The sequence below is a fragment of the Macaca mulatta genome, chromosome 12 (genome assembly GCF_049350105.2).
Source record: "Macaca mulatta isolate MMU2019108-1 chromosome 12, T2T-MMU8v2.0, whole genome shotgun sequence".
Taxonomy (NCBI): Eukaryota; Metazoa; Chordata; class Mammalia; order Primates; family Cercopithecidae; genus Macaca; species Macaca mulatta.
Genome location: NC_133417.1, coordinates 132,855,386 through 132,880,398, shown reverse-complemented (window position 1 = coordinate 132,880,398; position 25,013 = coordinate 132,855,386). Strand labels below are relative to the sequence as shown.

The window sequence follows — 25,013 nt, the reverse complement described above, 5'->3', positions numbered from 1 at the left end:
ACGTCTGTAATCCCAACACTTTGGGAGGCCGAGACAGGAGGATTGCTTGAACTCAGGAGTTCGAGACCAGCCTGGCCAACATGATGAAACTCTGTTTCTACTAAAAATACAAAAATCAACCAGGTATCATGGCACATGCCTGTAATCCCAGCTACTCAGGAGGCTGAGGCAGGAGAATCGCTTGAACCTGGGAGGCAGAGGTTACAGTGAACCAGACCAAGAATTACATCACCAAAATGCAGACTCCTAAAAGGATTGATTTCTGCTTTTGAAATAAGCATTAAGACCTCGTGTGCAGAAGACAAATCACAATGATGTGCTTCAAATGAGGAGGGAAGGAGCAGCATCGGTGCCTTCACTGGCCAATAAATGGGACGATGGCATCTGACTTTGGCAGTGACCTTTGAATCTGCTGCCATTTACACCTCCCAGCTAGCGGGGTTACTTACTATTGCAAGCCCTTTGAAGTCAGGGACTGTGCCTTCAATATCACTGCACCTGTCGCTGAGAAGCTCTCGGATTGTTTGGTCCAGGGACTGCCTGGTGCTTTGTGGGGTTTGTAAGCCCTGTAACAACTCATGGACCTATGCACTTGCCACATAATCCCAGGGCATCTTAGGAAGAAGGAGAAGGCCGTCATGGCTAAGGACGCCTCACCACACCTCAGCTCCCAGAATGCGTCCCTAGAACTTTTAGGCCTTTTTAACTTATACTGGAATACAGTTTTACGAAAAAAATAAACAAAACCGAAAATGTAGTGAAGACAAAGATGTCTGAAACGAAAGTCAATATGAGATGGAGAGATTTCTCCATGTACATCAAGTCAAATGACAACAAGGAAGTGGTCATGTGTCTTCCCTCTCCTGTCTCCAGAGTTGGTACATAAGGGCCTCCCCCAGCAGAAGGAGGCATCAGACCTGCTCACCTCTCCTGAGTCCTCCCTCCTCACTTCACCTGAGTCCTCTCTACTGACACCATGGGTTGCTGTGGTTGTGGAAGTTGTGGTGGCTGCGGTAGTGGCTGCGGTGGTGGCTGTGGTGGCTGCGGTGGTGGCTGTGGTGGCTGTGGTGGTGGCTGTATCAGCTGCACCACCTGCAGGTGCTACCGGGTGGGCTGCTGCTCCAGCTGCTGCCCCTGCTGCCGCGGCTGCTGTGGGGGCTGCTGTAGCAGCCCGTGATCTGCTGCTGCCGCCGCACCTGCAGCTCATGTGGCTGCGGCTGTGGGAAGGGCTGTTGCCAGCAGAAGGGCTGTTGCCAGCGGAAGTGCTGCTGCCAGAAGCAATGCTGCTGCTAGGCGAGGCACCTGCCTCTGGCAGCTGCTGCAGGTAACTGCTGTAGGTAAGCTTTCCCCTTCTGTCTGCCACTGACTAACAGGACACAAGCATGACCTGAACCTGTCACCTGCCTGTGAGTATTTTACATTCCTACAGTTTGTTTGTGATTCTGCCTGCATTTAATCATCACCAACAAAAATGATAACCATGCAGCCTTCTATGTTGATTACAATTCAAGTCACGACCTCAACGAAATGGAGTCAAAATAGTTAGACCTTCTTGAAATGCCTCTAAGGTTGCCTTCATTTCCATGCTGTTTTTACCGCTGCCTGGGTATATTTGTATACACAAAGCAACACTTATCTTAATAAGTTATACTAAATCATTCTCAAAGAGCTATCTCTTTTGTTCTTTCCAGTCTCTAAACTGTCTGTCCATGGGGAAAAATGAGTTTTATCCCAAAAGATAAATCAAAGAATAAAAAACTAGATGAATTCTTGACAAAGACACAGATTCATGGATGATTAATCCATTGTGGGTTTGTAAAGAAGGAAGGGACTTGGGGGCACATCCTCAGCCTGACACTTCATTATCATAAACCAAAACTTTCCCCAAATCTCTCTCTTGATAGAGTCTTAGAAAGAGAAGTCTGGAGTCATAAATACCTGTTCAGACTGCAAATGGTCATATGATCATTCAGGAGCCTGGTCACCTTTGGGCAAAGATGAAATTTGGCTCTTAGCCATGTCAGGTATCATAGAAGTCCGTGGTATCAACCACTTCGAACTACAAAATTAGCTTTCACTGTAATGGGAGAATATCAGCATTAGAATCAAAATAATCATACGCCCTACTGAGAGTGTCTTCATGCGTAATAAAAAATGTCCCCGAACACCCCTTCTGCTAATTTTTCATAGAGATTCCCTGATTCTTTTCTTTGCAGACTCCAGATTCTTGATTTATTGTGGCTGGTTTAGCAGCAAAGTGAGAAGGAAACGAGGTAGAGAGTGGGGAATCCCAGCTTGGGCGAGCAGTGGGGCGGGGGCCGAGGGAAGTCAAGCTCCTTGGGTGTGTCTCTAGGAGAAGCTGGTTCTTGCTGCAACCACACCAGGGCCACTTAGGGTGTTTCCTTGTTACTCTAAGCAGAGCTTGGCTCTGGATAGAAGCTTAAACAGGTTGAACTGACCACATGAATGTTATAAACACAGGGAACATGGGTCAAATAACCATGTCAAATAAGATTTCCAAAGAGGGGAAGATGTTGTCACAGAAAGACAGTTTTCCTTCCACCCTGAAATTCAGAAGAGCGGATTCGGAGGCGGGTGCGAGATGAGCCTCCCAATGTCTAAATTGACAAGGTGGTTTTGGGCACTCATCCGGCTCTGGTTCTATTCCCTTTCCAGCCCCAAGAGCCCTGTGCCTCTAGGACCCTCAGGCTACCCAAAGCCCCTTAGTTACTCTCAGCCTTTAGGATTTACCTCTGGGGTCCCACCTCTCACTCATTCTTCCTTCCCAGTCTTCACCCGTAGAACTGCCCCCTCCTTGTGATGGTTCTCAGCTGGAAGAGTGGGGTCAGGAGAGAAGCATCAGTTCATCCATCTTACGCTAAGGCAAGGGGCATCCACTTTTTCTCATGAGGGAGGACCCCTCAAGTCGCTTTTCCCACACAGTAATGTGGACCAACCCAACGGGCAGGATTCTGGGACATGTGGCTTTTCCAGACACCAAGACCCAACACTTCTTAGGCACTTGCTCCTCCTGTCCCACTCGTTGAAAGTGTGAATTTGTTTCCAGTCAGTGTAAACAGTGGCTGTCTGCCAGGATTTGCTGGGTGTCACTACTCATGTTGACACAGATTCCTGAAAAAAGAGCCCAGGTGGCCTAGTGTAAGGTTTGTGTTGTGCGTGTGTATGTGTGTGCATATATATATACACACACACACATATTATGAGATAGTCAGATGGTCCGTCAGGCATGGCCACAAGAAGAGGCAAAGGAGGCTGGGCGCGGTAGCTCATGCCTGTAATTGTAGCACTTTGTGAGGCCGAGGCGGGCGGATCACCTGAGGTCAGAAGTTTAAGACCAGCCTGACCAATATGGTGAAACTCCAGCTCAACTAAAAAAAAAAATACACAAAAATTAGCTGGGCGTGGTGGCATGTGCCTGTAGTCCCAACTACCGGGGAAGTTGGGATAGGAGAATCACTTGAACCCATGAGGCAGAGCTTGCAGTGAGCTGAGATCGTGCCACTGCACTCCAGCCTGGGCAACAGAGCGAGACTCCATCTCAAAAATTTAAAAAAATAAATAAATAAATAAAAAGAAGAGACAAAGGAGAGGTTCAGGAAAACAGTGTATTCCAATCACAGGTCCTAAGGAGATGGAGTCACCGCGTGCCAAGAGGGGGTCACATAGGAGGCGGCACCGGGGGAGTGGTCTCAGCCAGGCAGACAGGGAGAGAGGACCCACGGGCTCGCTCACAGGTGTCAGGGTGGAATATACGAGCAAGAGGTGCAGGGGTGCCCATCAGTGCATCTGAATGTTCCTGGGGCTCAGTCAGGGAAGGACAGGGAGGGGAACCTGTGGCAGGGGCTAAACATGTCACGCTGGGGCCCACCTGGGAGAGACGGGCAAAACTCACCATGCAGTGCACCGGGGACACCCGTCTGCATCTCACCTCAGCAGAGGAGTAGCTGGAGGCACCTCCCTGTAATCCAGGTGTGAATTTGAGTCTTGGTTTAGGTTGTCTGAATAATTAGCACAAATGTAGTCAACTATCCCTTACTGTGGGGGAATTTATAGGCAGGGCTTATAGGGATTTGTGAACCAAGTGACAATACTAGTAGACTGAAAAATGAAAACAGTTTGTTGGGAACAATTGAACTACAGAAATATCTTCTTTAAATTCTGACCATCTTTTTTTTTTCTTTTTTTAGTATTAAGTCCATCTGAGAAACTAGAGCCTTGGGACCCAGGGATGAGGAAACTTACCGTACAGACATGCGTGCTGACCTTCGCCCTGCGGGCCACGGCCTCTGCCATGCAACTGCACAAGCTGCAGCCTGAAACTCTCTCTGGCACCGCCCTAAACAGACCAAGTGTGAGGGAGGGAGCATGTAATGCAAAGTCCACAGAGAATAAGAAGCCACAAGATTCAGTGCTCTGAAGTCATTCTAGATGGTTTCAGGGAAGCTAGCTTCCCACCTCTGATAGGGATACCATGGCAAATACCACACTTTGCCTAGGATGATCATTCTTTGTGCACAATGCATCCCATCCCAAAGACAGTCCACGGCAGGACTTGCTCCATCTCTGAACTGGTCTCACCCCCTTAAACCTGACTTTATATCTAGGAGTTTCTTTATTTTATTTTATTTTTTTGAGACAGAGTCTCGCTCCATTGCCCAGGCTGGAATGCAATGGCGCGATCTCAGCTCACTGCAACCTCCACCTCCTGGGTTCAAGCGATTCTTGTGCCTCGGCCTCCCAAGTAGCTGGGATTAAAGGCATGTGCCACCGCGCCTGGCTAATTTTTGTATTTTTAGTAGAGATGAGGTTTCACCATGTTGGCCAGGCTGGTTTCAAACTCTTGACCTCAAGTGATCTACCCGCCTCAGCTTCCCAAAGTGCTGGGATCACAGGTATGAGCCAGCAGGCCTGGCCTACATCTTGGAGTCTCTTGATGAGTGTTGATCAACAGAAAGAAGTCTCTTCTAAAAATTGTTAATGCCTTTATAGACTACTCATGGTCTGAGTCATAGAACGTCATTTGCCTTTCAATTTATACCTTCCAAGTGAATGATGATTATTGAGGATTATCTAATTATTATCTACTTTTCTCTCTGGGTATAAAAAACACCATAGATCCTATACACACAAAAATGGTTTTTCTATCAGAAATGGATTCACTTGTCCGGCAAAAGGACACAGATTAGATTATTCTAATCTCAAGTCCCCTTAGGCTTATGAATTAAAAAAAAAAAAAAAAAAAACAGAAGAAATGAACGAAAACATAAATCACAGTTTAAGTTATTAAGTAATATCTGAAATGAATTAGAAAGAAACCATAAGCCTTAACAATACTCCAATCATGGTTAAATTAATTTAGACAGAAAAGCAAATAGCAACTGACTTGAAAATAAGAAGTGGGGCCCAAGGTGGATACAAGAAAGCCAGGAGGGCTAAGATAAAGCCCAAATCCAATGTTCATCAATGCCTACATAGTCAGTAAAACCTGATGGCATTAATTTTGTGGTTAGGGAAATGTGAAAGCTAACTCGATAATACCACAGTTCTAAATGTGCACTGTTGGCTGAATTTATGGTGTGGTGGGGGGTGGTAAACATTAGGCTTCTAAGAAAGGATGGAACTCTGCCCTCCAGGCAAGGAGTAAATGGCCCCAGTAGATGGAAATCTAAAGCACATGTAGTCACCCGCATTTTGCAAAGAGGTGTGTTTCTGAAAATTTGTTCGAATTAGTTCTTTGTGAATAAAACAGGATTTTGAATGCATTCAGGAAGCTTGTCTTTTTTTTGAGACAGAATCTCGCTCTGTCACCCAGGCTGGAGTACAGTAGCACGATCTCGGCTCACTGCAACCTCTGTCTCCCGAGTTCAAGTGATTCTCCTGCCTCAGCCTCCTGAGTAGCTGGGATTACAGGTGTGCATCACCGTGCCTGGATAATTTTTTTGTATTTTTAGTAGAGATGGGGTTGCACCGTATTGGCCAGGCTGGTCTCGAACTCCCAACCTCAGGTTATCTGCCCGCCTCGACCTCCCAAAGTGCTGGGATTACAGATGTGAGCCACCACGCCCAGCCCAGCTTATCTCTTTTTAAAGGAACCTCCCATCTCAAAATTGAATACAAACTGTAGAGAAATGCTGGACATTCAAGTATTCTGTTTGGTAACTGGAGGGCACAAACAACAGAAGCAGGAAGCTACTCTCAGGGTCTTTGACTCTCTCCACTATCACTGCCCATCCATGAAAGGCTTTCTAAGAGAGATCAAGATTTTCTAGAATGTGAGATATATTCAAACCAAAATAAAGGCAAAGATAAACTTTTAGTGATATGTTTTTATTTTATTAGGAGATTCAGAAAGTAGCTATTGACAAATAGGAATATAAGAGAGAAAAGAAGCAGAGAAAAGCACGCACATGGAAATGAAATGATCATATACATCAAAAAGTCTGTTGGGAATCATAATCCTCGTTGAGCTCAGTGATGTGGACTCTTCCTGAAGAGGTAGGTTGTCCTCACATCTTTGTTTTGGCTGCTTGATATTAGAGAGGAAACTTTTCATGTAGGAAGACTGGGAACACCCAAAGCAGAAAATACAGGAACCCAGATTTCAGGAGCAAAGTCACAGTCCAAGAGCATAAGTGCTAGGATACCCAGAGGACAGGTAAGGCAGGTGAATGGGGTGAAGGAAAGTCCCCAGCATATCCTGCCACAGGACAGAGGCCAGGCCAGCCCACCTAGCAGCAGCATTGCTTCTGGCAGCAGCCCTTCTGCTGGCAACAGCCCTTCCCACAGCCACAGCCACATGAGCTGCAGGTGCGGCGGCAGCAACAGATCACGGGCGTGCTACAGCAGCCCCCACAGCAGCCGCGGCAGCAGGGGCAGCAGCTGGAGCAGCAGCCCACCCGGTAGCACCTGCAGGTGGTGCAGCTGCCACAGCCACCACCACAGCCACCACAGCCACCACCGCAGCCACCACTGCAGCCACCACCACAGCCACCACCGCAGCCACCACAACTTCCACAACCACAGCAACCCATGGTGTCAGTAGAGAGGACTCAGGAGAAGTGAGCAGAGAGGACTCAGGAGAGGTGAGGAGGTCTGATGCCTCCTTCTGCTGGGGGTGGAGCTTATATACTAACTCTGGGGAAGAATGTTGACCTAAGACTCAGTGCTACTTCCCTGTTGTTTATGCAAATCTCCAAGGCAGAATCTCACATGATCTTTTGTGCGCTTCCTTAACGGGTCCTTCTGACTTCAAAATCTTGCTAAATTTAGGTTTCACTTGTTTTTTTAAAGCCATCTATAATATAGAACAGTAAACATCTAACAACTCCCTTTTCTTTTTTTGGTAATTGTAAAAGTCACAGTGGGATTACAATTTCCCTAGCTATTGTACATTTCTCCATTGTATCAGCCCAGGACAAAGATCTTTCATTCCTACATTATTTGTAACTATTTATTAATTTGCAAAACATCCCTTCAGATGGAGGAGAGCACTTTGAATACAGAAAAGAAAAGAGTGGTCTCAGGTTATGTTATTTTGTCCTCCCTAGGCAGAGCTCCTCGGCTATTTGCTAACCCTGTACCATTAGTCAGGACTCTCTGACTCAGAGGAGAGGGGATCCTGCATTATCACGGGTTATGACAGGGCATCCTTCGTGTTGTGCAGATGATAAAAGCACATCCTGAACAGAACGTTGCCAAGTCACTTGCCAAACTCAATGAGGCTTCTGTTATCATCAGCCTGTTAAGGAAGGAGGATAATGCTGAAGGCATGTTTCTGGTAGTCCCCTGGTGCCTGGTTGATCCTGGACCAGTCCCCCATGGAATGCTTACTCGAAATGATTAGTTCTAGTTGGCCATCCCTATGCAGACTACTCTTTCCTGTCAAAGGAAAAATGAAAATGAAAAACAGAATAGTGAAGGCCATCAATGAAATCTACAGGTTCTAGCCCTGTGTGTCTGTTCTCAGAATACGGTGCTCTTATCAGTCACCCCAGGCCATGCCAAGGAGCACAAGACAAGGAGAACCCAAGAGTCTTCTCAGGTCCCCGCAGGACCCAGAGTTGGAGGAACTATGGTTCCCCTGAATGATGGCAAATTTTGTGTGTCCACTTGACTGGGTTAAGGAATGTCCTGATAGCTGGTCTCTGGATATGTCTGGGAGGATGTTTCTAGAAGAGATTAGCTTTTGACTAATGCTGTGTACTGAGGAAAGAAGATCACCTTCACCAACATGGGTGGGCATTGCTATGGTCTGAATGTGTTCCCCGAAAGTCAGGTGTTGGAAACAATCCCAATGCAACAATGTTGGAAGGTGGGGCTTAATGGGAGGTGTTCAGATCGTGAGGACTCTGCCCTCATGAAGGAATTGATACCACTATAAAAAGGGCCTGTGAGGCCATGTGTGGTGGCTCAAGACCGTAATCCTAACACTTTGGGAGGCCGAGGTGGGTGGATCACTTTAGGACAGGAGTTCGAGACCAGCCTCGCCAACATGATGAAACCCCATCTCTACTAAAAGTACAAAAATTAGCCAGGCATGGTGGTGGACGCCTGCAATCTCAGCTACTCAGGAGGCTGAGTCAGGAGAATCGCTTGAACCTGGGAGGTGGAGGTTGCAAGTGCACTGAGATTGCACTCCAGCCTGGGTGACAGAGCCAGATTCCGTCTCAAAAAAAAAAAAAAAGACAAGGGCCTGTGAGAGTGAGTTCAGCCTCTTCTGCTCTTCTGCCAAGTGAGGACACATAGTTTATCTCTCTCTTGCCCTTTTGTCTTCCACCATGTGAAGATGCAGAAAGGCCTCACCAGATGCCAGTGCTTTAATCTTGGATTTCCCAGCCTCCAGAGCTGTAAGAGAATAAATTTCTGTTCTTTATAAATTACCCACTCTCAGGTATTCCATTATAGCAACAAAAAATGGACTAAGACAGGTATTATCCAGTCCATTAAGGGCCCAAATAGAACAAAAAGATAGAGTGAGGGGAATTCTCTCTCCCTCCTCTTAAGCTAGAACATCCATCCCCTGCTCTCAGACATCAGCACCCTGGTTCTCGAGTCTCAGTCGGACTCTGATTGGGACCTACACCATTGGCGGTGGTGTTCTCAGCCCCTCTGACTCGGACTGAATTGCACCACTGGATTTCCTGGCAGAGAGCGGATCATGGGACTTCTTGGCATCCATAATCACATGAGCCAATTCCCATAATAAATCTCATTTATCTATTCATGTTTCCTACTGATTCTGTTTCTCAGAACCCTGATTAATACACCCTAGAATAATATTATGATCTGGATTTTTTTTTTTTTTTTTTAAGTTGGAGTCTCACTCTGTGGCCCGGACTGGAGTGCAGTGATGTGATCTTGGCTCACTGCAATCTCCGCCTCCCATGTTCAACAATTCTCCTGCCTCAGCCTCCCAAGTAGCTGGAACTACAGGCGCCCGCCACCACACCTGGCTAATTTTTTGTATTTTAGTAGAGATGGGGTTTCACCATTTGCCCAGGCTGGTCTTGAACTCCTGAGCTCAGACAATCTGCCCGCCTCCCAAAGTGCTAGGATTACAGGCATGAGCCACCACACCCAGCCATATGAGCTCGATCTTTAACACCAGCCTTTCTTGAGATTAATTTTTAGATACTGTACAAGAAGTCTTAAAGATGACTTTTTTGAGAGTGCAACTGTGTACTACTTTTCAAACCAGAAAGATAATGAAGTGGTTCAGCACTGTGGTTCTGTTGCACAGTCCCCTAAGGCCTGCCTACACTTAGTTGGCTTCAGGTACCATGTTGCAACGATGAGCCCCTGTGTAAAATTGTCAGTTTTTGGTTGATATTTTTCCTGCCAATTTTGGAATGTAATAATTTCCTGCCAATGTTTGGTAATTTTTTTCAATATTCCAGATTAAAGACAGAACAGTTAAATTGCTTCAATAACTATATTGTAAAACACACATTGAACAGGCATTTCTTCCATGCCTTCACCTGGTATACATTTCTTTCCGGCTCTCTAATCTCCAGGATTGTCTGTTTTTACTTAAAGAGGCCCATGAACCTCTACTTTGATACACCATAATACTTTCCCATCATATAAACTTGCAGAGAGCAATTTAACAGTTGTTGGATTTGTCCTCCTCTTAACAGAAAGTGGCTCTGCAGGGCACTGTGAGAACCTAACAAGATGAATCCACAAGCTCCCAGTCTGATAAGAAATGCATGAAAAGAAATTCCAATAAAAGCACCTGCAACAAGAACCCTACCGATTGATTTTCTTAGATGTATGGGGAAAAATAAATCAAGTCTGAGTGTCTATGGGAGAAGGGGAATTGGAAGGACTCTGACAGGGACTGTCTATCACAGGAAAGGGCTTCGGTAAAGATTGGAGACAGGGGGCTAGGCGCGGTGGCTCATGCCTATAATCCCAGCACTTTGGGAGGGCAAGGCGGGCAGATCACCTGAGGTCAGGGTTTGAGACCAGCCTGGCCAACATGGCAAAACCCCGTCTCTACTAAAAATACAAAAAATAGCCAAGCATGGTGGCAGGTGCTTGTAACCTCAGTTACTTGGGAGGCTGAGGCAGGAGAATCAGTTGAACCCAGGAGGCAGAGGTTGCCGTGAGCCAAGATCGCACCATTGCACTCCAGCCTAGGCAAAACTCCATCTCAAAAAAAAAAAAAAAACAAAAAAAAAAAAAACAAAAAAACACTGGAGACAGGGAAATATGAGGAGTAGTCGAGAATCACCTACTTGCCATTGCTCACTGTTCTCCTACCAATCCTCCATACAATTAGATCAAAATGTAAATTTCTACATGCACTGAATGTGCTAAAAAGTGTATTTATTACAATTCAAGTAGGGAGAATTGTTTCATTAGGTTTCCCCACCCCCACAGCCAACTTTCAAACCAGGTATTCAGATAATTAATGAGGTATGAACAAGTATCACAGTAATGTGGAAATTGCCATTCAGAGGCTGCGCTCTTGATTGAATTGATCTCGAATGGATTAACAACAATTAAAAGTTTCTTGTCTCTAAACAAAGTTGAATTATTTGTTTGTATCTTTAATATTGTAACTCTGTACTTTTTCTATATTTTGTAAGTAGTGGGAGAGCACGCTTATTTAAAAAAAAAAAAAGTAATCTGCTTCTCTTTCCTTCTTACAGGAAAGGAAAGAAGGTTTCTGTACACTGCTACACTGCCCTAGAGGAAAACTAGACATCAATGGACGTGGCAAAAGATGTCCATTAAAGACACTTTACAGAGCCAAAGAATGATGGATTGGATGGGTTAAGTTGAGAAAAGATAGACAGAGGTTGAAGGAATCTGGACTCAGGGCACTCCAACATTCTGGTGAATCCTGAACCACCGTGTATATATATATAATATACATTATATGTTATATATGTTATATAAATGGGGGTGTGTGTGTGTGTATATAGATATACTTTTTTTTTTTTTAAGACAGAGTTTTGCTCTTGTTGCCCAGGCTGGAGTGCAATGGCACAATCTCGGCTCACTGCAACCTCTGCGTCCCAGGTTCAAGCAATTCTCCTGCCTCAGCGCCATGCATAGATGTTTGATTTCAGATGGAGGGGGTACATGTGTAGGCTTGTTGCATGGATATATTGCCCACCACCATATTAATACTAACAACAATGCCTTCCATTGTAAGAGGAATCCAAAGACTAATGACCCAAAGACTAGACCAGACTCCCACACAGATCACACATACCGTCTAATAGGTTCTTTGCTTTTCTTGAACTTTTAAATGAAAATTAGAAAAAAAAAAAAATGATACTGGGCAATGACTAGAACTCATTCAAAGTGTATCTGCATTCAGATTCACCGACATACAGGCAGGCAGCTCAGCTCGGCTTCATGGGATACATAGCGGTCCCAAGCCCCAATCAGCCAACCTGTAACATCCAGGTCATTGGAAACCACAGGGGATTCACATATGTGACCTATTAGTCAGTAGCATAAGTTCCTACATAAAGCGTGGCTCAAGTGCATAAGCAAGCCAGTTAAATACAACCAGGTGTTGCCGTCCTAAACAGAGGAGGCTATTCAGTGCCTCTATCCATTAACTTCCTGCTTGTAATCCTATTGTGAAAGATAAACATTTGAGCAAAATAAAACCTAATCAACAAGCATTTGCTGAACCCTTGTAATGTGCAGGACAATACAGGTGATATAAAGATATATATGTCTAAATTACTTCAAATTAATAAGAGCGACGATAGCAGGCACAGTGACTCACACATGTAATCCCAGCACTTTGGGAGGCCGATGGGGGTGGATCACCTGAGGTCAGGAGTTCAAGACCAGTCTGGCCAACACGATGAAACCCCATCTCTACCAAAAATACAAGTGGGAGCCTGTAATCCCAGCTACTCGGGAGGCTGAGGCAGGAGAATGGCTTGAACCAAGGAGGCAGAGGTTGCAGTGAGCTGAGATCATGCTATTGTACTCCAGCCTGGGTGGCAAGAGTAAAACTCCATTGCACTCCAGCCTGGGCAATAAGAGTGAAACTTTGTCTCACATAAATACATAAATAAGAGATATGAGAAGAAATAATTAGGAAAAGTAAGGAAGAAAAAAGATTTAACTAGTAGCCCAATAAGAGTTGCCTCAAAGTAGTTGCTGGTGAATATTAAGACTTAACAAGAGAACAGACAAACTACTTCCAATTGGATAGTGAAGAAAGGGAGGTTTTATGAAGAAGGCAGAGCCTTCTTGAATGGAAAACTGCACTTGAAAAGGTGGAGAGGAAGGAGAAGCAGAGGGTAGAGGGTGTGGTGCAGTGCAGTCTGGGATCATCCTGTGCAAACTGATCCTCTGCCTCTAGAAAGATGTGATCTGATCTTTTTATACCTGAATTCCATGATGGAAAAATAATATCCATTATCATAGGGTTATTATGAAATGTAAATGTGATAACACGTATAAAGCACACAGAATAGGGCTTGGAACATAGTAAGCACTCAATAAATGTTAGTTATTTTTAGAATTTTAAGGTAGGTTACATGTTGTTAAGGGAAAATAGAAGACTTATTCAGGAAACAGGAAGGAAAGCAATTTACCTACAGTGGAAAGTTTATCCAATGGAGTTAGTAGATATTTAAGCTGGAAATAAAATTTGAGAGTAGTTATGAACTTTAGACTGTGAAGACTTTGATATTCCTTTTGTAAGTGAATTATATAGCACAATAAAAGATGGCTTTTCAGGAAGATACATCTGACAGAAGCTTGTAGGATCAAATTAAAAAAGAAAACCTAGAGATGGGTCAGTTAGATGGCTTGAGAGAACTTCATTCCCATTAAAAATTCTCAAATGCCAACAGTCTTCTCGAAATTCTTGTTCATCGTACTCTATTACACTAATGAATACAACAAAGATAATTCCCCAAAGCCGTTACAGTCAACCACAGAAACACGAGCTGAACATGTGCCCTGTTATTCTTTGCCGACAGAACAATCACACCGTACTGCACGCTGCTTTGCCAGGTGTTGTGCTGGGTGCTGGGCATGGGTGGGAGTGAGAGGGATGATCTACGAAGGTGACTGAGGGCCTCATGACGGCACGTGTGTGCATGAACTGGGGACGATAAAGATGGGAGATGAGGAAACGGAAAAAGGAAATGGTTCTCATAGGCTCAGGGCAGAATGAGATGTTCCTACTCCAATGTCAAAAAGTTTTGTTAGAGATATGTGAGGGGCCCATGGGTCACTGGGAGAGCAGTCGCAGGCCCTGTCTATGGAGGGAGACGAGATCTGAGCTGAATCCTGAGGAATGAGAGAAGAACCCACTCCCTGAAGGAGCTCTGGCGCCCCACGTGGTCCTGCCAAGATCAGAGTCTACCAGGACATTGGAGCACAAAGAATGTGTTCTCCCAGTTGCTAAGAAAGTCAAATCTATATTACGAGTATTTCCATAATGCTCAAACCTTTCTGGTTCTCTCTGGAAATCTTTCTGAACTCTTCTAATGTTGCGGGCACAATTCTGGGTATTTTACATGTATCATTTGATTTAATTCTTGAAATAACTTTGCAAAGCATATACTGTTTTTTGTTCTGTTTTGTTTTGTTTTGTTTTTGAGACGGAGTCTCGCTCTGTCGCCCAGGCTGGAGTGCAGTGGCGCAATCTCGGCTCACTGCAAGCTCCGCCTCCCGGGTTCACGCCATTCTCCCGCCTCAGCCTCCGGAGTAGCTGGGACTACAGGCGCCCGCCACCTCGCCCGGCTAGTTTTTTGTATTTTTAGTAGAGACGGGGTTTCACCGTGGTCTCGATCTCCTGACCTTGTGATCCGCCCGCCTCGGCCTCCCAAAGTGCTGGGATTACAGGCGTGAGCCACCGCGCCCGGCCAGCATATACTGTTAATACTCTCATTTTACAGATAAAAAAACCCCCAAAACTAAAAACATTGTCCAAGATCACAAGGAAATTGGAGAGTTGGAAACAGGTCCAGGCAGGCTGACCTCAGAGTCAGTCCTCTTAACCACTGTGCAACATTGCACTTACCTTTGCCGTCAATGTCGAGACCGGGGGTCAACAAACTGATGCCCACTTTTGCCCTGCCACCTGCTTTTGTACACAGTATTTTCTTGGAACACAGCCACTTACACACTTAATTGTTGTCAGTGGCTGTTTTAAAGGCAGAATGGCTGAGTTGACAAGTTGCAGCAAATCATGTGGCCTGCAAAGCTGAAAATATTTACATCCGATACTTTACAGAAAAAAATTGCCACAGCGTACTCTAGATCATGAAGAACATTTAGTCAAAAAAAGATTTTTGAGTGCAAGCAAATTGCCTTGGGCCTAATACACTGTGGTGAGCTGTAATCCAATGCGAGTTTGGCAAATTTGTTCTTTCTCTCACCTTGAATGAGCATGACACTTCTCTAAGCTTTTGTAGCCCACCTCCCTCCTAAGTGGAAGCTGTTTTGTTGCCATAACCAGTGTTAGGATGACTTTCCTATTTATTTATTTATTTATTTATTTAGAGACAGGGTCTCACTCTGTTGCTCAAGCTGACTGCTGTGGAGTGATCACAGCTCACTATAGCCTCGATTTCCTGGGCTCAAGCAATTCTCCTGCCTCAGCCTCCCAGGTTGCTGGGAGTACAGGCATGCACCACTATGCCCAGCTAATTTTTGATTATTTTTAAAGACAGGGTCTCACTCTATTGCCCAGGCTGGTCTCAAACTCCTGGACTCAAGTGATTCTCTCAGCTCAGCCTCCCAAAGTGCTGGGATTACAGGCTTGAGCCACCACACCCAGCCCCAACTTTCTTATTTATTCATAAGTCTTTATGACTACTGATGCCTAGTAGTGGTCTCGGAGGCCATGCCAAGGACACCAGCAAGGACGTGAGCTACATGGAACCACCCCACCCCCCACAGTGCTCAACCTCCTTGTTCTAGCAACACTTTCCAGTCATTTCAGAAACCACTGAGCACAGCAAGGTAGAGGCTACATCCGTTCCCCCTTCCTTTGGGGCTCATTTTTCATTTCCTAGATAATTTTTTTTTTTTTAGATAGTGTCTCACTCTGTCACCCAGGCTGGAGCGCAGTGATGTTGTCACAGCTCATTGCAGCCTCAGCCTCCTGAGATCAAGTGATCCTCCTGCCTCAGCCTCCCGAGTAGCTGAGACCATAGGAGCACTTCACCATACCCAGCTAACACTTTGGTTTTTTGCAGTGATGAGGTCTCCTATATTGCCCAGGCTGGTCCTAAACAACTGCTCCCAAAGGATCCACCCGTCTTGGGCTCCCAAAGTGCTGGGACTACAGACATGAGCCACCACACCTGGCCTCCTAGACACATTTCAAGGAGAAACAGAAACCTATCACCACCATCAACTCGCACCACCCTCAATCCCACCCTAGAAAATCCTTAGGAGAATCCGAGTACACAGACCCCACAGGTAAGACATCATGTCAGGGCAGCAGCACAGGGGGCTGTGTGCCTCTCTGATTAACAGCTACAGGTTCAGGGGCTGGGCCCATGGCCAGCTTCAGGAGGGTGCAGGAGTGCGAGGGCCAGAATGGGACTCACAGCATAGGGACAGATGAGCCGACGAAGGAACTGATTTTTAAAAAAATGACTAATGAAGAGATTTTTGTGACACACCAAGCCATTTTATTGGGAAATTTTAAAGAGCCAGTATAGACAAAAGCAATGGAAAAGATTGCACACACGCAGTGAACAGAAAAATGGTGAAATCCAGGACTGACCATTTAGGAAAGATTGTACATTATAAAATAAGAAAACACTAGTTTCCTGGTTGGCTCTGACTTTATCCAGTTATCACTGGTGGCTTGGTTGCCCGTTTGTTTCACATTGTGTGGTCTGGGCAAGTCTGTGCAGAGTGTGGGCAAAGGAAAATCCCGGAAGGGCAAAGCACAAGGCACATGAAGCAGAAGCCAAGGGGATCTGCTGGTGACAGATAGGTTAGAAAAAGGATTAGACAGAATGGGGTTAAGCAGAGCCTTGCCAGCGGGAGACAGCGAGGGTTACCACAGCTCCTGGGCAGGGGTGGAGCCAGGCCGGCCGCCTAGCAGCAGCATTGCTTCTGGCAGCAGCATTTCTGCTGGCAACAGCCCTTCTGCTGGCAACAGCCCTTCCCACAGCCGCAGCCACACGAGCTGCAGGTGCGGCGGCAGCAGCAGATCACGGGCGTGCTACAGCAGCCCCCACAGCAGCCGCGGCAGCAGGGGCAGCAGCTGGAGCAGCAGCCCACCCGGTAGCACCTGCAGGTGGTGCAGCTGCCACAGCCACCAACACAGCCAACACAGCCACCACCGCAGCCACCACCGCAGCCACCACCACAGCCACCACAGCCACCACAATTTCCACAACCACAGCAACCCATGGTGTCAGTAGAGAGGACTCAGGAGAAGTGAGGATGGAGGACTCAGGAGAGGTGAGGAGGTCTGATGCCTCCTTCTGCTCGGGGGAGGCCCTTATGTACCAACTCTGGGGAGAGAAGAGGGAAGACACATGACCATTTCCTTGTTATTGTTTATTCCAGTTTCCGCAGGGAAACCTCCTGTTGATGTCCCTATTAGGTACCTTTCATCTCATTAAGGCACTTATCTTCAATTCAGCTAAATTAACCTCTGTTTCATCCAGTGGGAATATTCAGCCAAGGACCTATCCCTATTTTCAAATACAGCCAGTCTTGAATAGATGAGCCAGAGAGATACATCTGTCATTGATGGTTTCCTTGCTCACTAATCTTTTCCCAGGAGAATCACATATTTCCCTGGACATCGCCCCAGAAAAAATTCCTAGGGTTTACTTGATTAGGAGAAGGAGAGCACAGAAGCTAACATAAAGGAAGTTCCCCATCTTTGCTATTTTCTCTCTGGTCTGGAAGTCACAATTCAAAGAGGCCACCTGCATCTGAGTTAGTGGCTATGTCTGATTCTTCTACCTGGGAGAGCCCTCAGCACACACAGTGAGCTCATTCAGGGAATTATCAAGATCAGCCTCACTAGGGAAGCCCACAGCCCTCAGACCCAGCTTCAGTACCTTCTGGTCCTCGGGTTTCTGCCTCCTAATGAATTCTTCTCACACGAGTCACATGTTGCAGGTCCTACTTTAATGACACAGCTGGCAGCAAGGCAACTCCGAGGTAAGGGTCCAGAGGCCCCAGGAAGCTTCGCTGCCCCAAAGACAGCCTCATCTGGCCTTGCAATGTTGCTCAGAACTCAGGAAGAAGGGGACTAATCAGTGGCGGGCTTCCCAAAACATGTTTGCTAGAAGATTCCTTTCACAGGACATTAAAAGGCAACACACAAAAAAGGTTTGACTGTTTTTGAGAAATAATGAATTTAAATAAAACCCAACAGACTTTTTGACTCTGTTCTTCGCAGTAGCTTGCCTTTGTCACGTGCTCTGTGACTCTCTAAGTGGGAGGGGGAGTAGGCGGCACCCCGCACCCTGGACCGAACTTCCTTTCAGTCTGGAAAGCAAGGCTTTCATTTACTTCTCAGGCGTGGAGTCCCAGGACGTCCCACGTTCAGATTTTGATGGTGGATTTAGAAAAGCACATTCACACATTGACCAAAGAGAAGAGAAATGGTAGAGCCGCAGTTCTCAAACGTATTACTCTCTGGATCCCTATGCTCCTAAAAAGTATTGAGAACTCCAATTTGTCCTTGTTATATGGCTTTTATCTATAGATATTTAATGCATTCTAAGTTAACACTGAGACTTTTAAAAAGTTTATTAATTCATTTTAAAATAACAATGTAAGCCCGTTATGTGATCACCTATATAATACATTTTGGGGGAAAAAACACTGCATTTTCCAAAATAAAAAAAAAATAATAAGTACAGTGGCCATTATTTTATATTTTTGCCAATTTCTTTTTTTTTTTTTTTTTTGAGACGGAGTCTCACTCTGTCGCCCAGGCTGGAGTGCAGTGGCCGGATCTCAGCTCACTGCAAGCTCCGCCTCCCGGGTTCACGCCATTCTCCTGCCTCAGCCTCCCCAGTAGCTGGGACTACAGGCGCCCGCCACCTCCCCTGGCTAGTTTTTTGTATTTTTTTTAGTAGAGACGGGGTTTCACCGTGTTAGCCAGGATGGTCTCGATCTCCTGACCTCGTGATCCACCCGTCTCGGCCTCCCAAAATGCTGGGATTACAGGCGTGAGCCACCGCGCCCGGCCAATAACTTCTGTATTTTAAAAGCTATCTTGTTCTACTCTTTATTCTAATGTTCAACATCTCTTTCCTACTCAACAATTCAGATTCACTAGTATGGCATTAAAATGCCCTCAAAAATCCAACTTCAGGCCAGGCGCAGTGGCTCACACCTGTGATTCTGGCACTTTGGGAGGCTGAGGCAGGCGGGTCATTTAAGGTCAGGAGTTCGAGACCAGCCTGGCCAACATGGTGAAACCCTGTCTCTACCAAAAATACAAAAATTAGCCCTGTGTGGTGGTGCAGGCCTGTAGTCCCAGCTACTTGGGAGGCTAAGGCAGGAGAATCGCTTGAACCCAGGAGGCGGAGGTTGCCAGTGAGCCAAGATCATGCCATTGTGCTCTAGCCTGGGTGACAGAGTGAGACTCCATCTCAAATAATAATAATAATAATAATAATAATAAATCTAGCTTCAATTTATCTTTGCAGCTTAGTCTCCTGTCTGGGGCTCCTCGGGCTCTAGAGTAGCCCAAAGCTACATGAGAAGGGCGAGTTTGTAATTAACATCATGACTACTAGTAAAAGTTAGTATTTATGGTGCAGGTACCATGTGTTCGACACTGTACTACACTCTTAGAAATGAGACAGAGACAAGAACAATGAAGGGGGCAAGATTCACCGAAGGACAGGCCATTGGCCAGAAAGGAAACCAACAAAGCAAAGGACACTTGGGAGGAAGGGGGCAAATGCAGGGCAAGCACCAGGTTGCTCCTCTGACACAGACCTTTTGATTTCATACAGGAAACACGCCAGCCACGTCATCGTAACTTGAACCTGCCTCCTCCCCCACCTCCGTTGTGGCAGTGCCTTCATTTAAAGGGCCTTCTTCCAGCAGGGACGTCCCCCGCATCCTCAAAGACACAGTTCAAATGTCACCTATCCCCAATCACCCCAACTGAAACTTATCTGTCTCTTTTTTTTCCCCTTCTGTTTTGGTCCTATCTCCATTAAATTATAACAAAGGAAGGGAGAGCAAGGGTGGGAAAATGAGGAGGCAATGGTGTGAGAGTAGCAGAATAAGGAGGAGGCTGTGATCTGTCATCACCACCACAGATGGCAGCAGCAGAGGGAGCTGGCCCTCCACCTGCCCTCCTCCAGGCTCTCCCCTTCTCCCATCAGCTGGCCTGCCCTCTTCCTACAATGACTACTTCCTGTCTTCTCCCGTTTCTTCAGATGTTGGATGCCTTCTCCGACCCCGTCACTCCAAGAAGGCACTTCCTACCATAATGTGCAAAAAACTGCTGGAATCCAGTCGGCCCTCCTCTTCTTGGGTAACCATGGAGGAGAAGGTGGGTGTGGGTCCCACTCCCACCATCCAAGACTGGCCCCTGCCCCTGTGCACTTGAAACCACCTCCATCTGGCTTTCTAAATCTCCTTTCTCAGGCGTCTCTTCCTCTCATTCCCTCACTCCACGGGTATTTGCTGAGCACCTAGGAAGTGCCGCCCATCCTAGACACTGCAAACACAGCAATGAACACTCCCCCAACCTTCCAGACTCTTCCATCCACATCAAAACCTTGAAAGTGGCACTTCTCCTAGCTTCAAGCAAAAAAAGCACACTGTTGAGCCCAGTCCCCCTCCAGCTACTGCTTTTGTGTCTCCTCCCCTTGACAGCCACACTTCAGAAAGCATTGTCCAAAAAAACCCAAGAAAACAACAACAAAAAACCTCCCTCTAGATGATAGGCATGAGAACAGTGACACTAAAAAATAGGTGTTGGGTGAGGAAGCAGGAATGTGGGATGAGGAGTCAGCAAAGTATGCATAGGATTATATACAACGGCCAGGTGCAGTGGCTCACGCCTGTAATCCCAACACTTTGGGAGGCCAAGGCAGGCAGATCACTTGAGGCCAGGAGTTCGAGACCAGCCTGGCCAACATGGTAAAACACCGTCTCTACCAAAAATACAAAAATTAGCCAGGCATGGTGGCACACACTCCCAGCTACTTGGGAGGCTGAGGCAGGAGAATGGCTTGAACCTGGAGGGTGGAGGTTGCAGTAAGCCGAGATTGCACCACTGCACTCCAGCCTGGGCAACAGAGCACAGCTCCATCTCAAAATGAAAAGATTATACACAAAAAGCCACGCACAGTGGAGCATGTCTACAGTGCCAGCTATTCAAAAGGCTGAGTTTGGAGAATCCCTTTAGCCCAGGAATTTTAGGCCAGTCTGGGCAACATAGAAAGACTCCTTCTCTTAGAAAGAATAAATTAAAAATTTTTTTTAAAGATTATACATAATAAAATGTGTTGGCATGTCTTTTAAAATATAAAAAAAGAAGAAGCACAATATTACCTATAATTCTATTTAAGTATAATTAGTGATAATATTTTTCCACTATGAAAGTTATACATGCTCATTGTAGAAAATTGGAAAAATACACAGAAATATGAAGAAAAAAATTTTCCACAATCACACCTTATGGAAATAACCAGTCTTCACTTTTTAATTTTCTTCCAGAATTTTATGTCCACCCATCTGCTCTACTTAAAAACAAAATTGGGGATTATGGTACATATATTGAGAGTTATTGTTTGTTCACTTACTATAAAAAAATAAGAATCTTCACCAAAAATCCTCCAGAACTTCCCCACTTCTCTCTAGACAACTCCTGCGTGTGAAACGCTCTAACTCAAATCCCCGGTGGCCTCCACTGTGACGGAGTCCACAGTATGCTCTTCGCTCTTCGACAATGTCACAAGATGACTTCTCAGACTATGCAACTGACAAATCTTTCTTAACACATTCTCACCTCTTGAGTTTTATGAGACAAAATTCCTTGTTTTTCTCCTACTACTTCTGTTAATCTTCTTCAGTCTACTTTGCAAAAAATGACTCTGGGAGGTTTGAGACTTGGTAAGGAAGTCTTCCTTGTTGTGTCTTTGGGAGAATTTCACTTTCTTTAGATTTCATTGACTTCTTTGTCGAATACTTTAGATTTTATTACATGGATCTACCTTTTTAAAATTCTGATTTTTCAGAAGGCCTTCAGTCTCAAATATTTTCAATTATATCTTCTTAAATGTAGGACCATTTTTTCTTTTTGTAAGAACAGGAGGCAGGGCATCACCGGGTCTTCCTATAATGATCTGAATAATAAGGGAGCTATAATTCTCCATCCTCTTGGATCTGGACCAGAGCTGCCCAGTTGGACTTTTTGGGAAGATGGAAATGTTCTGTTCTGAGCTGACCAATATGGTAGCCACTTACCACATGTGTCTATCAAGTACTTAAAATGTAGCTAACGAAGCTAAAGAACAAAATTTTTTACTTTATTTAAATTTGATTAATTTGAACTTAATTAGCCTACATAGTGAGTGGCTGCCATATTGGACAGAACAACTCCAGACTGTAGTTCTTTGAAAGGAGGAACTATACATTATCCTTACTGGTATCAATTTATGCAAAGTTTAATAATTGTCTACTGTTACACATTTCAGACTCTGTGTAGCATTTGGTAGAGTAAGATGAACAAGAGATAAAACTGGCCCTAAAGAAGTGTGTAAGGTCCATCAAATAAGACAGACACAAAAGCAAACCATAAGAATCGAATATGAAAAGCCCTGAAACAGAAGGCCAAATGGAAAACATACAGGGGATCAATTACTCAAATTCCCAATGCCTAGCACAGTTCCTAATTTATAGTAGTCAGTTCTGGTGTAACACTTGTTTTTGAAAATGTAAATGTGTTCCAAGGAGGCTGATGTATTGGGAAACAACTGGAACATAATGTAAATTTTGCATTTGCTTATATGTGATTTTGTCCAAGAGAAATACTGAGCAGATACAGAAAACTGCACCCAGCTAAAATGCACACATGCATACTTCAAACAACTACCTACTAGCTAGCTGTTCACGGATGCGCTGTGAGTGAAATCCATCCACACATACAGTTACAACTTTCTGTTTCATTTCAGATACCACTCCCTTCCTATCACTTGACAATACCACAAGCTGCAACCCTTCTTATGCTCACTTCCATAAGCAAACTTCAGGTAAAGTACCACATTTATTACAAGATATATGTATATCCTATAATACACACACATACACATATATACACATGTGTAATGTATAGAACTGTGCACCCTTTTTATTAAGTTCTCCATCTTTTCTTTAATGAGTCACTGTTGAAGTTTTTTGAGTGCTGTTCCCAAAGCTGAGCATTAGCCATGAGTCCTGTGATTTTTTGCACAATTTTGTACAGTCTCATGATTGTTAGGAGCACATATGTCGTGTTACAGAAGAACTGACTGTAGGTGCAGAAAAAAAATCTTAGCAATGAGTGCAGTTAGTATCCAGATCTTGGATTCTAAGTATCATTATCCAATAAAAGGAAACAGAATCCTTGGAGAACAGGCTGATTCCAGATCTGGGACAGGAAAAGGATGAAATGGGACCTTGAACATGTTGTGTCAGAATATAAGTTGGTACTTCAAAAATTATGGAGATATTTTTTAAAACCACAGACCAGCTTGAAGGTGCTACCAATGGCAAAATTTGGGGCAATTTAAGTATCAAAATAATGGCAGTAACATATTTATAACTCAATGAATAGAATAGGGTTCGATCAACCAATATTGATGTAAATGATTAAACGGGAGAACGCATATCTTTGACCTAGCCAGACATTGCTTAATTGCTCTCAGAATTGGTTATAGAATTTACACTCCCACCCAACAAAGTATGAGAATTCTAATGGTTTGACATTCTCACCAATATTTGGTATTGTCAGATTTGAACATTTTGATAATCAGGTGGGTATAACCTGATAATCACGTGGGTATAAACCACACTGTGGTTTTAACTGGCACTTTTCTGATTACCAGTGAGGTTGAGCATCTTTTCGTGTTGAGTTTTGTCTTCCGTAACTCCTCAATTCATATTCTTCATTCATTTTTCTATTGTTTGCTTTTAAAAATTAATTTGTTCTTTAGGCTAGAGTTTATTTTAATCTGTATTTTCTGCATTTTTTTTGTTGTTGTTTTTTGTGTTTGATTTTTTTTGAGAAAGAGTTTTGCTCTCGTTTGCCAGGTTGGAGTGCAATGGTACGATCTTGGCTAACTGCAACCTCCGCCTCCTGGGTTCAAGTGATTCTCCTGCCTCAGATGCCCGAGTAGCTGGGATTACAGGTATGCGCCACCACACCCTGCTAATTTTTTGTATTTTTAGTAGAAATGGGGTTTCAACATGTTGGTCAGGCTGGTCTCGAACTCCTGACCTCAGGTGATCTGCCCACCTCAGCCTCCCAAAGTGCTGGGATTACAGGTGTGAGCCACTGTGTCCAGCCAATTTTCAGCATGTTTTTATGTGAAAATGTTTTCTTCTCTTTCATTTGAACTATTTTCTATGTAATTCATATTTTTCTTTATTGTTTGGATTTCTCTATTCTAAGAAATAATGTATCCTTGATGAACACACATGCAGAAATGCTCAACAAAATCCTGCAAACCGAATCCCACAGCACATCAAAAAGCTTATCCACCATGATCAAGTAGGCTTCCTCCCTGGGATAAAAGGCTGGTTCCACACATGCAAATCAATAAATGGGATTCATCACATAAACAAAACTAAAGACAAAAACCCCATGATTATCCCAATAGATGCAGAAATAAAATTAATAAAATTCAACATCCTTTCACGTTAAAAACTCTCAATAAACTAGGTATTGAAGAAACATATCTCAAAATAATAAGAGCCATCTAAGACAAACACAGCCAGTATTATACTGAATGGGCAAAAGCTGGAAGTATTCCCCTTCAAAACTGGCAAAAGACAAGGATGCCCTCTCTCACCATTCCTATTCAACATAGTATTGCAAGTTCTGGACAGAGCAATCAGGCAAGAGAAATAAATAAAGGCAACCCAGCACTTTGGGAGGCCTAGGTGGGCGGATCACCTGAGGTCAGGAATTCGAGAACAGCCTGACTAACACAGAGAAACCCCATCTCTACTAAAAATACAAAATTAGCCAGGCCTGGTAGTGCATGCCTGTAATCCCAGCTACTTGGGAGGCTGAGGCAGGAGAATCACTTGAACCCGGGAGGTGGAGTTTGCAGTGAGCCGAGATCGCGCCATTGCACTCCAGCCTGGGCAACAAGAGTGAAACTATGTCTCAAAAAAATAATAATAATAATAAAATAAAGGGCATCAAAATAGAAAGAGAGGAAGTCAAACTATCCCTGCTTGCAGTTGACATAATCTTACATCTAGAAAATCCCACAGTCTCTGCCCCAAAGCTCCTTAAGCTGATAAACAATTTCAGCAAAGCTTTAGGATACAAA

At 44.7% G+C, this 25,013-nt stretch overlaps 2 protein-coding genes and 1 pseudogene across 2 annotated transcripts; 1 reads left to right on the top strand and 2 right to left on the bottom strand.

Annotated features, from left to right (window-relative positions):
• Positions 1-5,768, top strand: part of LOC709301 (thiamine transporter 2-like) — a 43,498-nt pseudogene extending 37,730 nt beyond the window's left edge.
• A 597-nt stretch (positions 5,769-6,365) lies between these two features.
• On the bottom strand, positions 6,366-8,696 carry LOC144333518 (uncharacterized). The gene has a single exon (XM_077957731.1). The coding sequence runs from the start codon at positions 7,050-7,052 to the stop codon at positions 6,750-6,752; it is 303 nt and encodes a 100-aa protein (XP_077813857.1). The 5' UTR covers positions 7,053-8,696; the 3' UTR covers positions 6,366-6,749.
• A 7,438-nt stretch (positions 8,697-16,134) lies between these two features.
• On the bottom strand, positions 16,135-22,583 carry LOC144333517 (uncharacterized). Its single transcript, XM_077957730.1, has one exon. The coding sequence runs from the start codon at positions 16,888-16,890 to the stop codon at positions 16,573-16,575; it is 318 nt and encodes a 105-aa protein (XP_077813856.1). The 5' UTR covers positions 16,891-22,583; the 3' UTR covers positions 16,135-16,572.
• Positions 22,584-25,013: the final 2,430 nt, after the last annotated feature.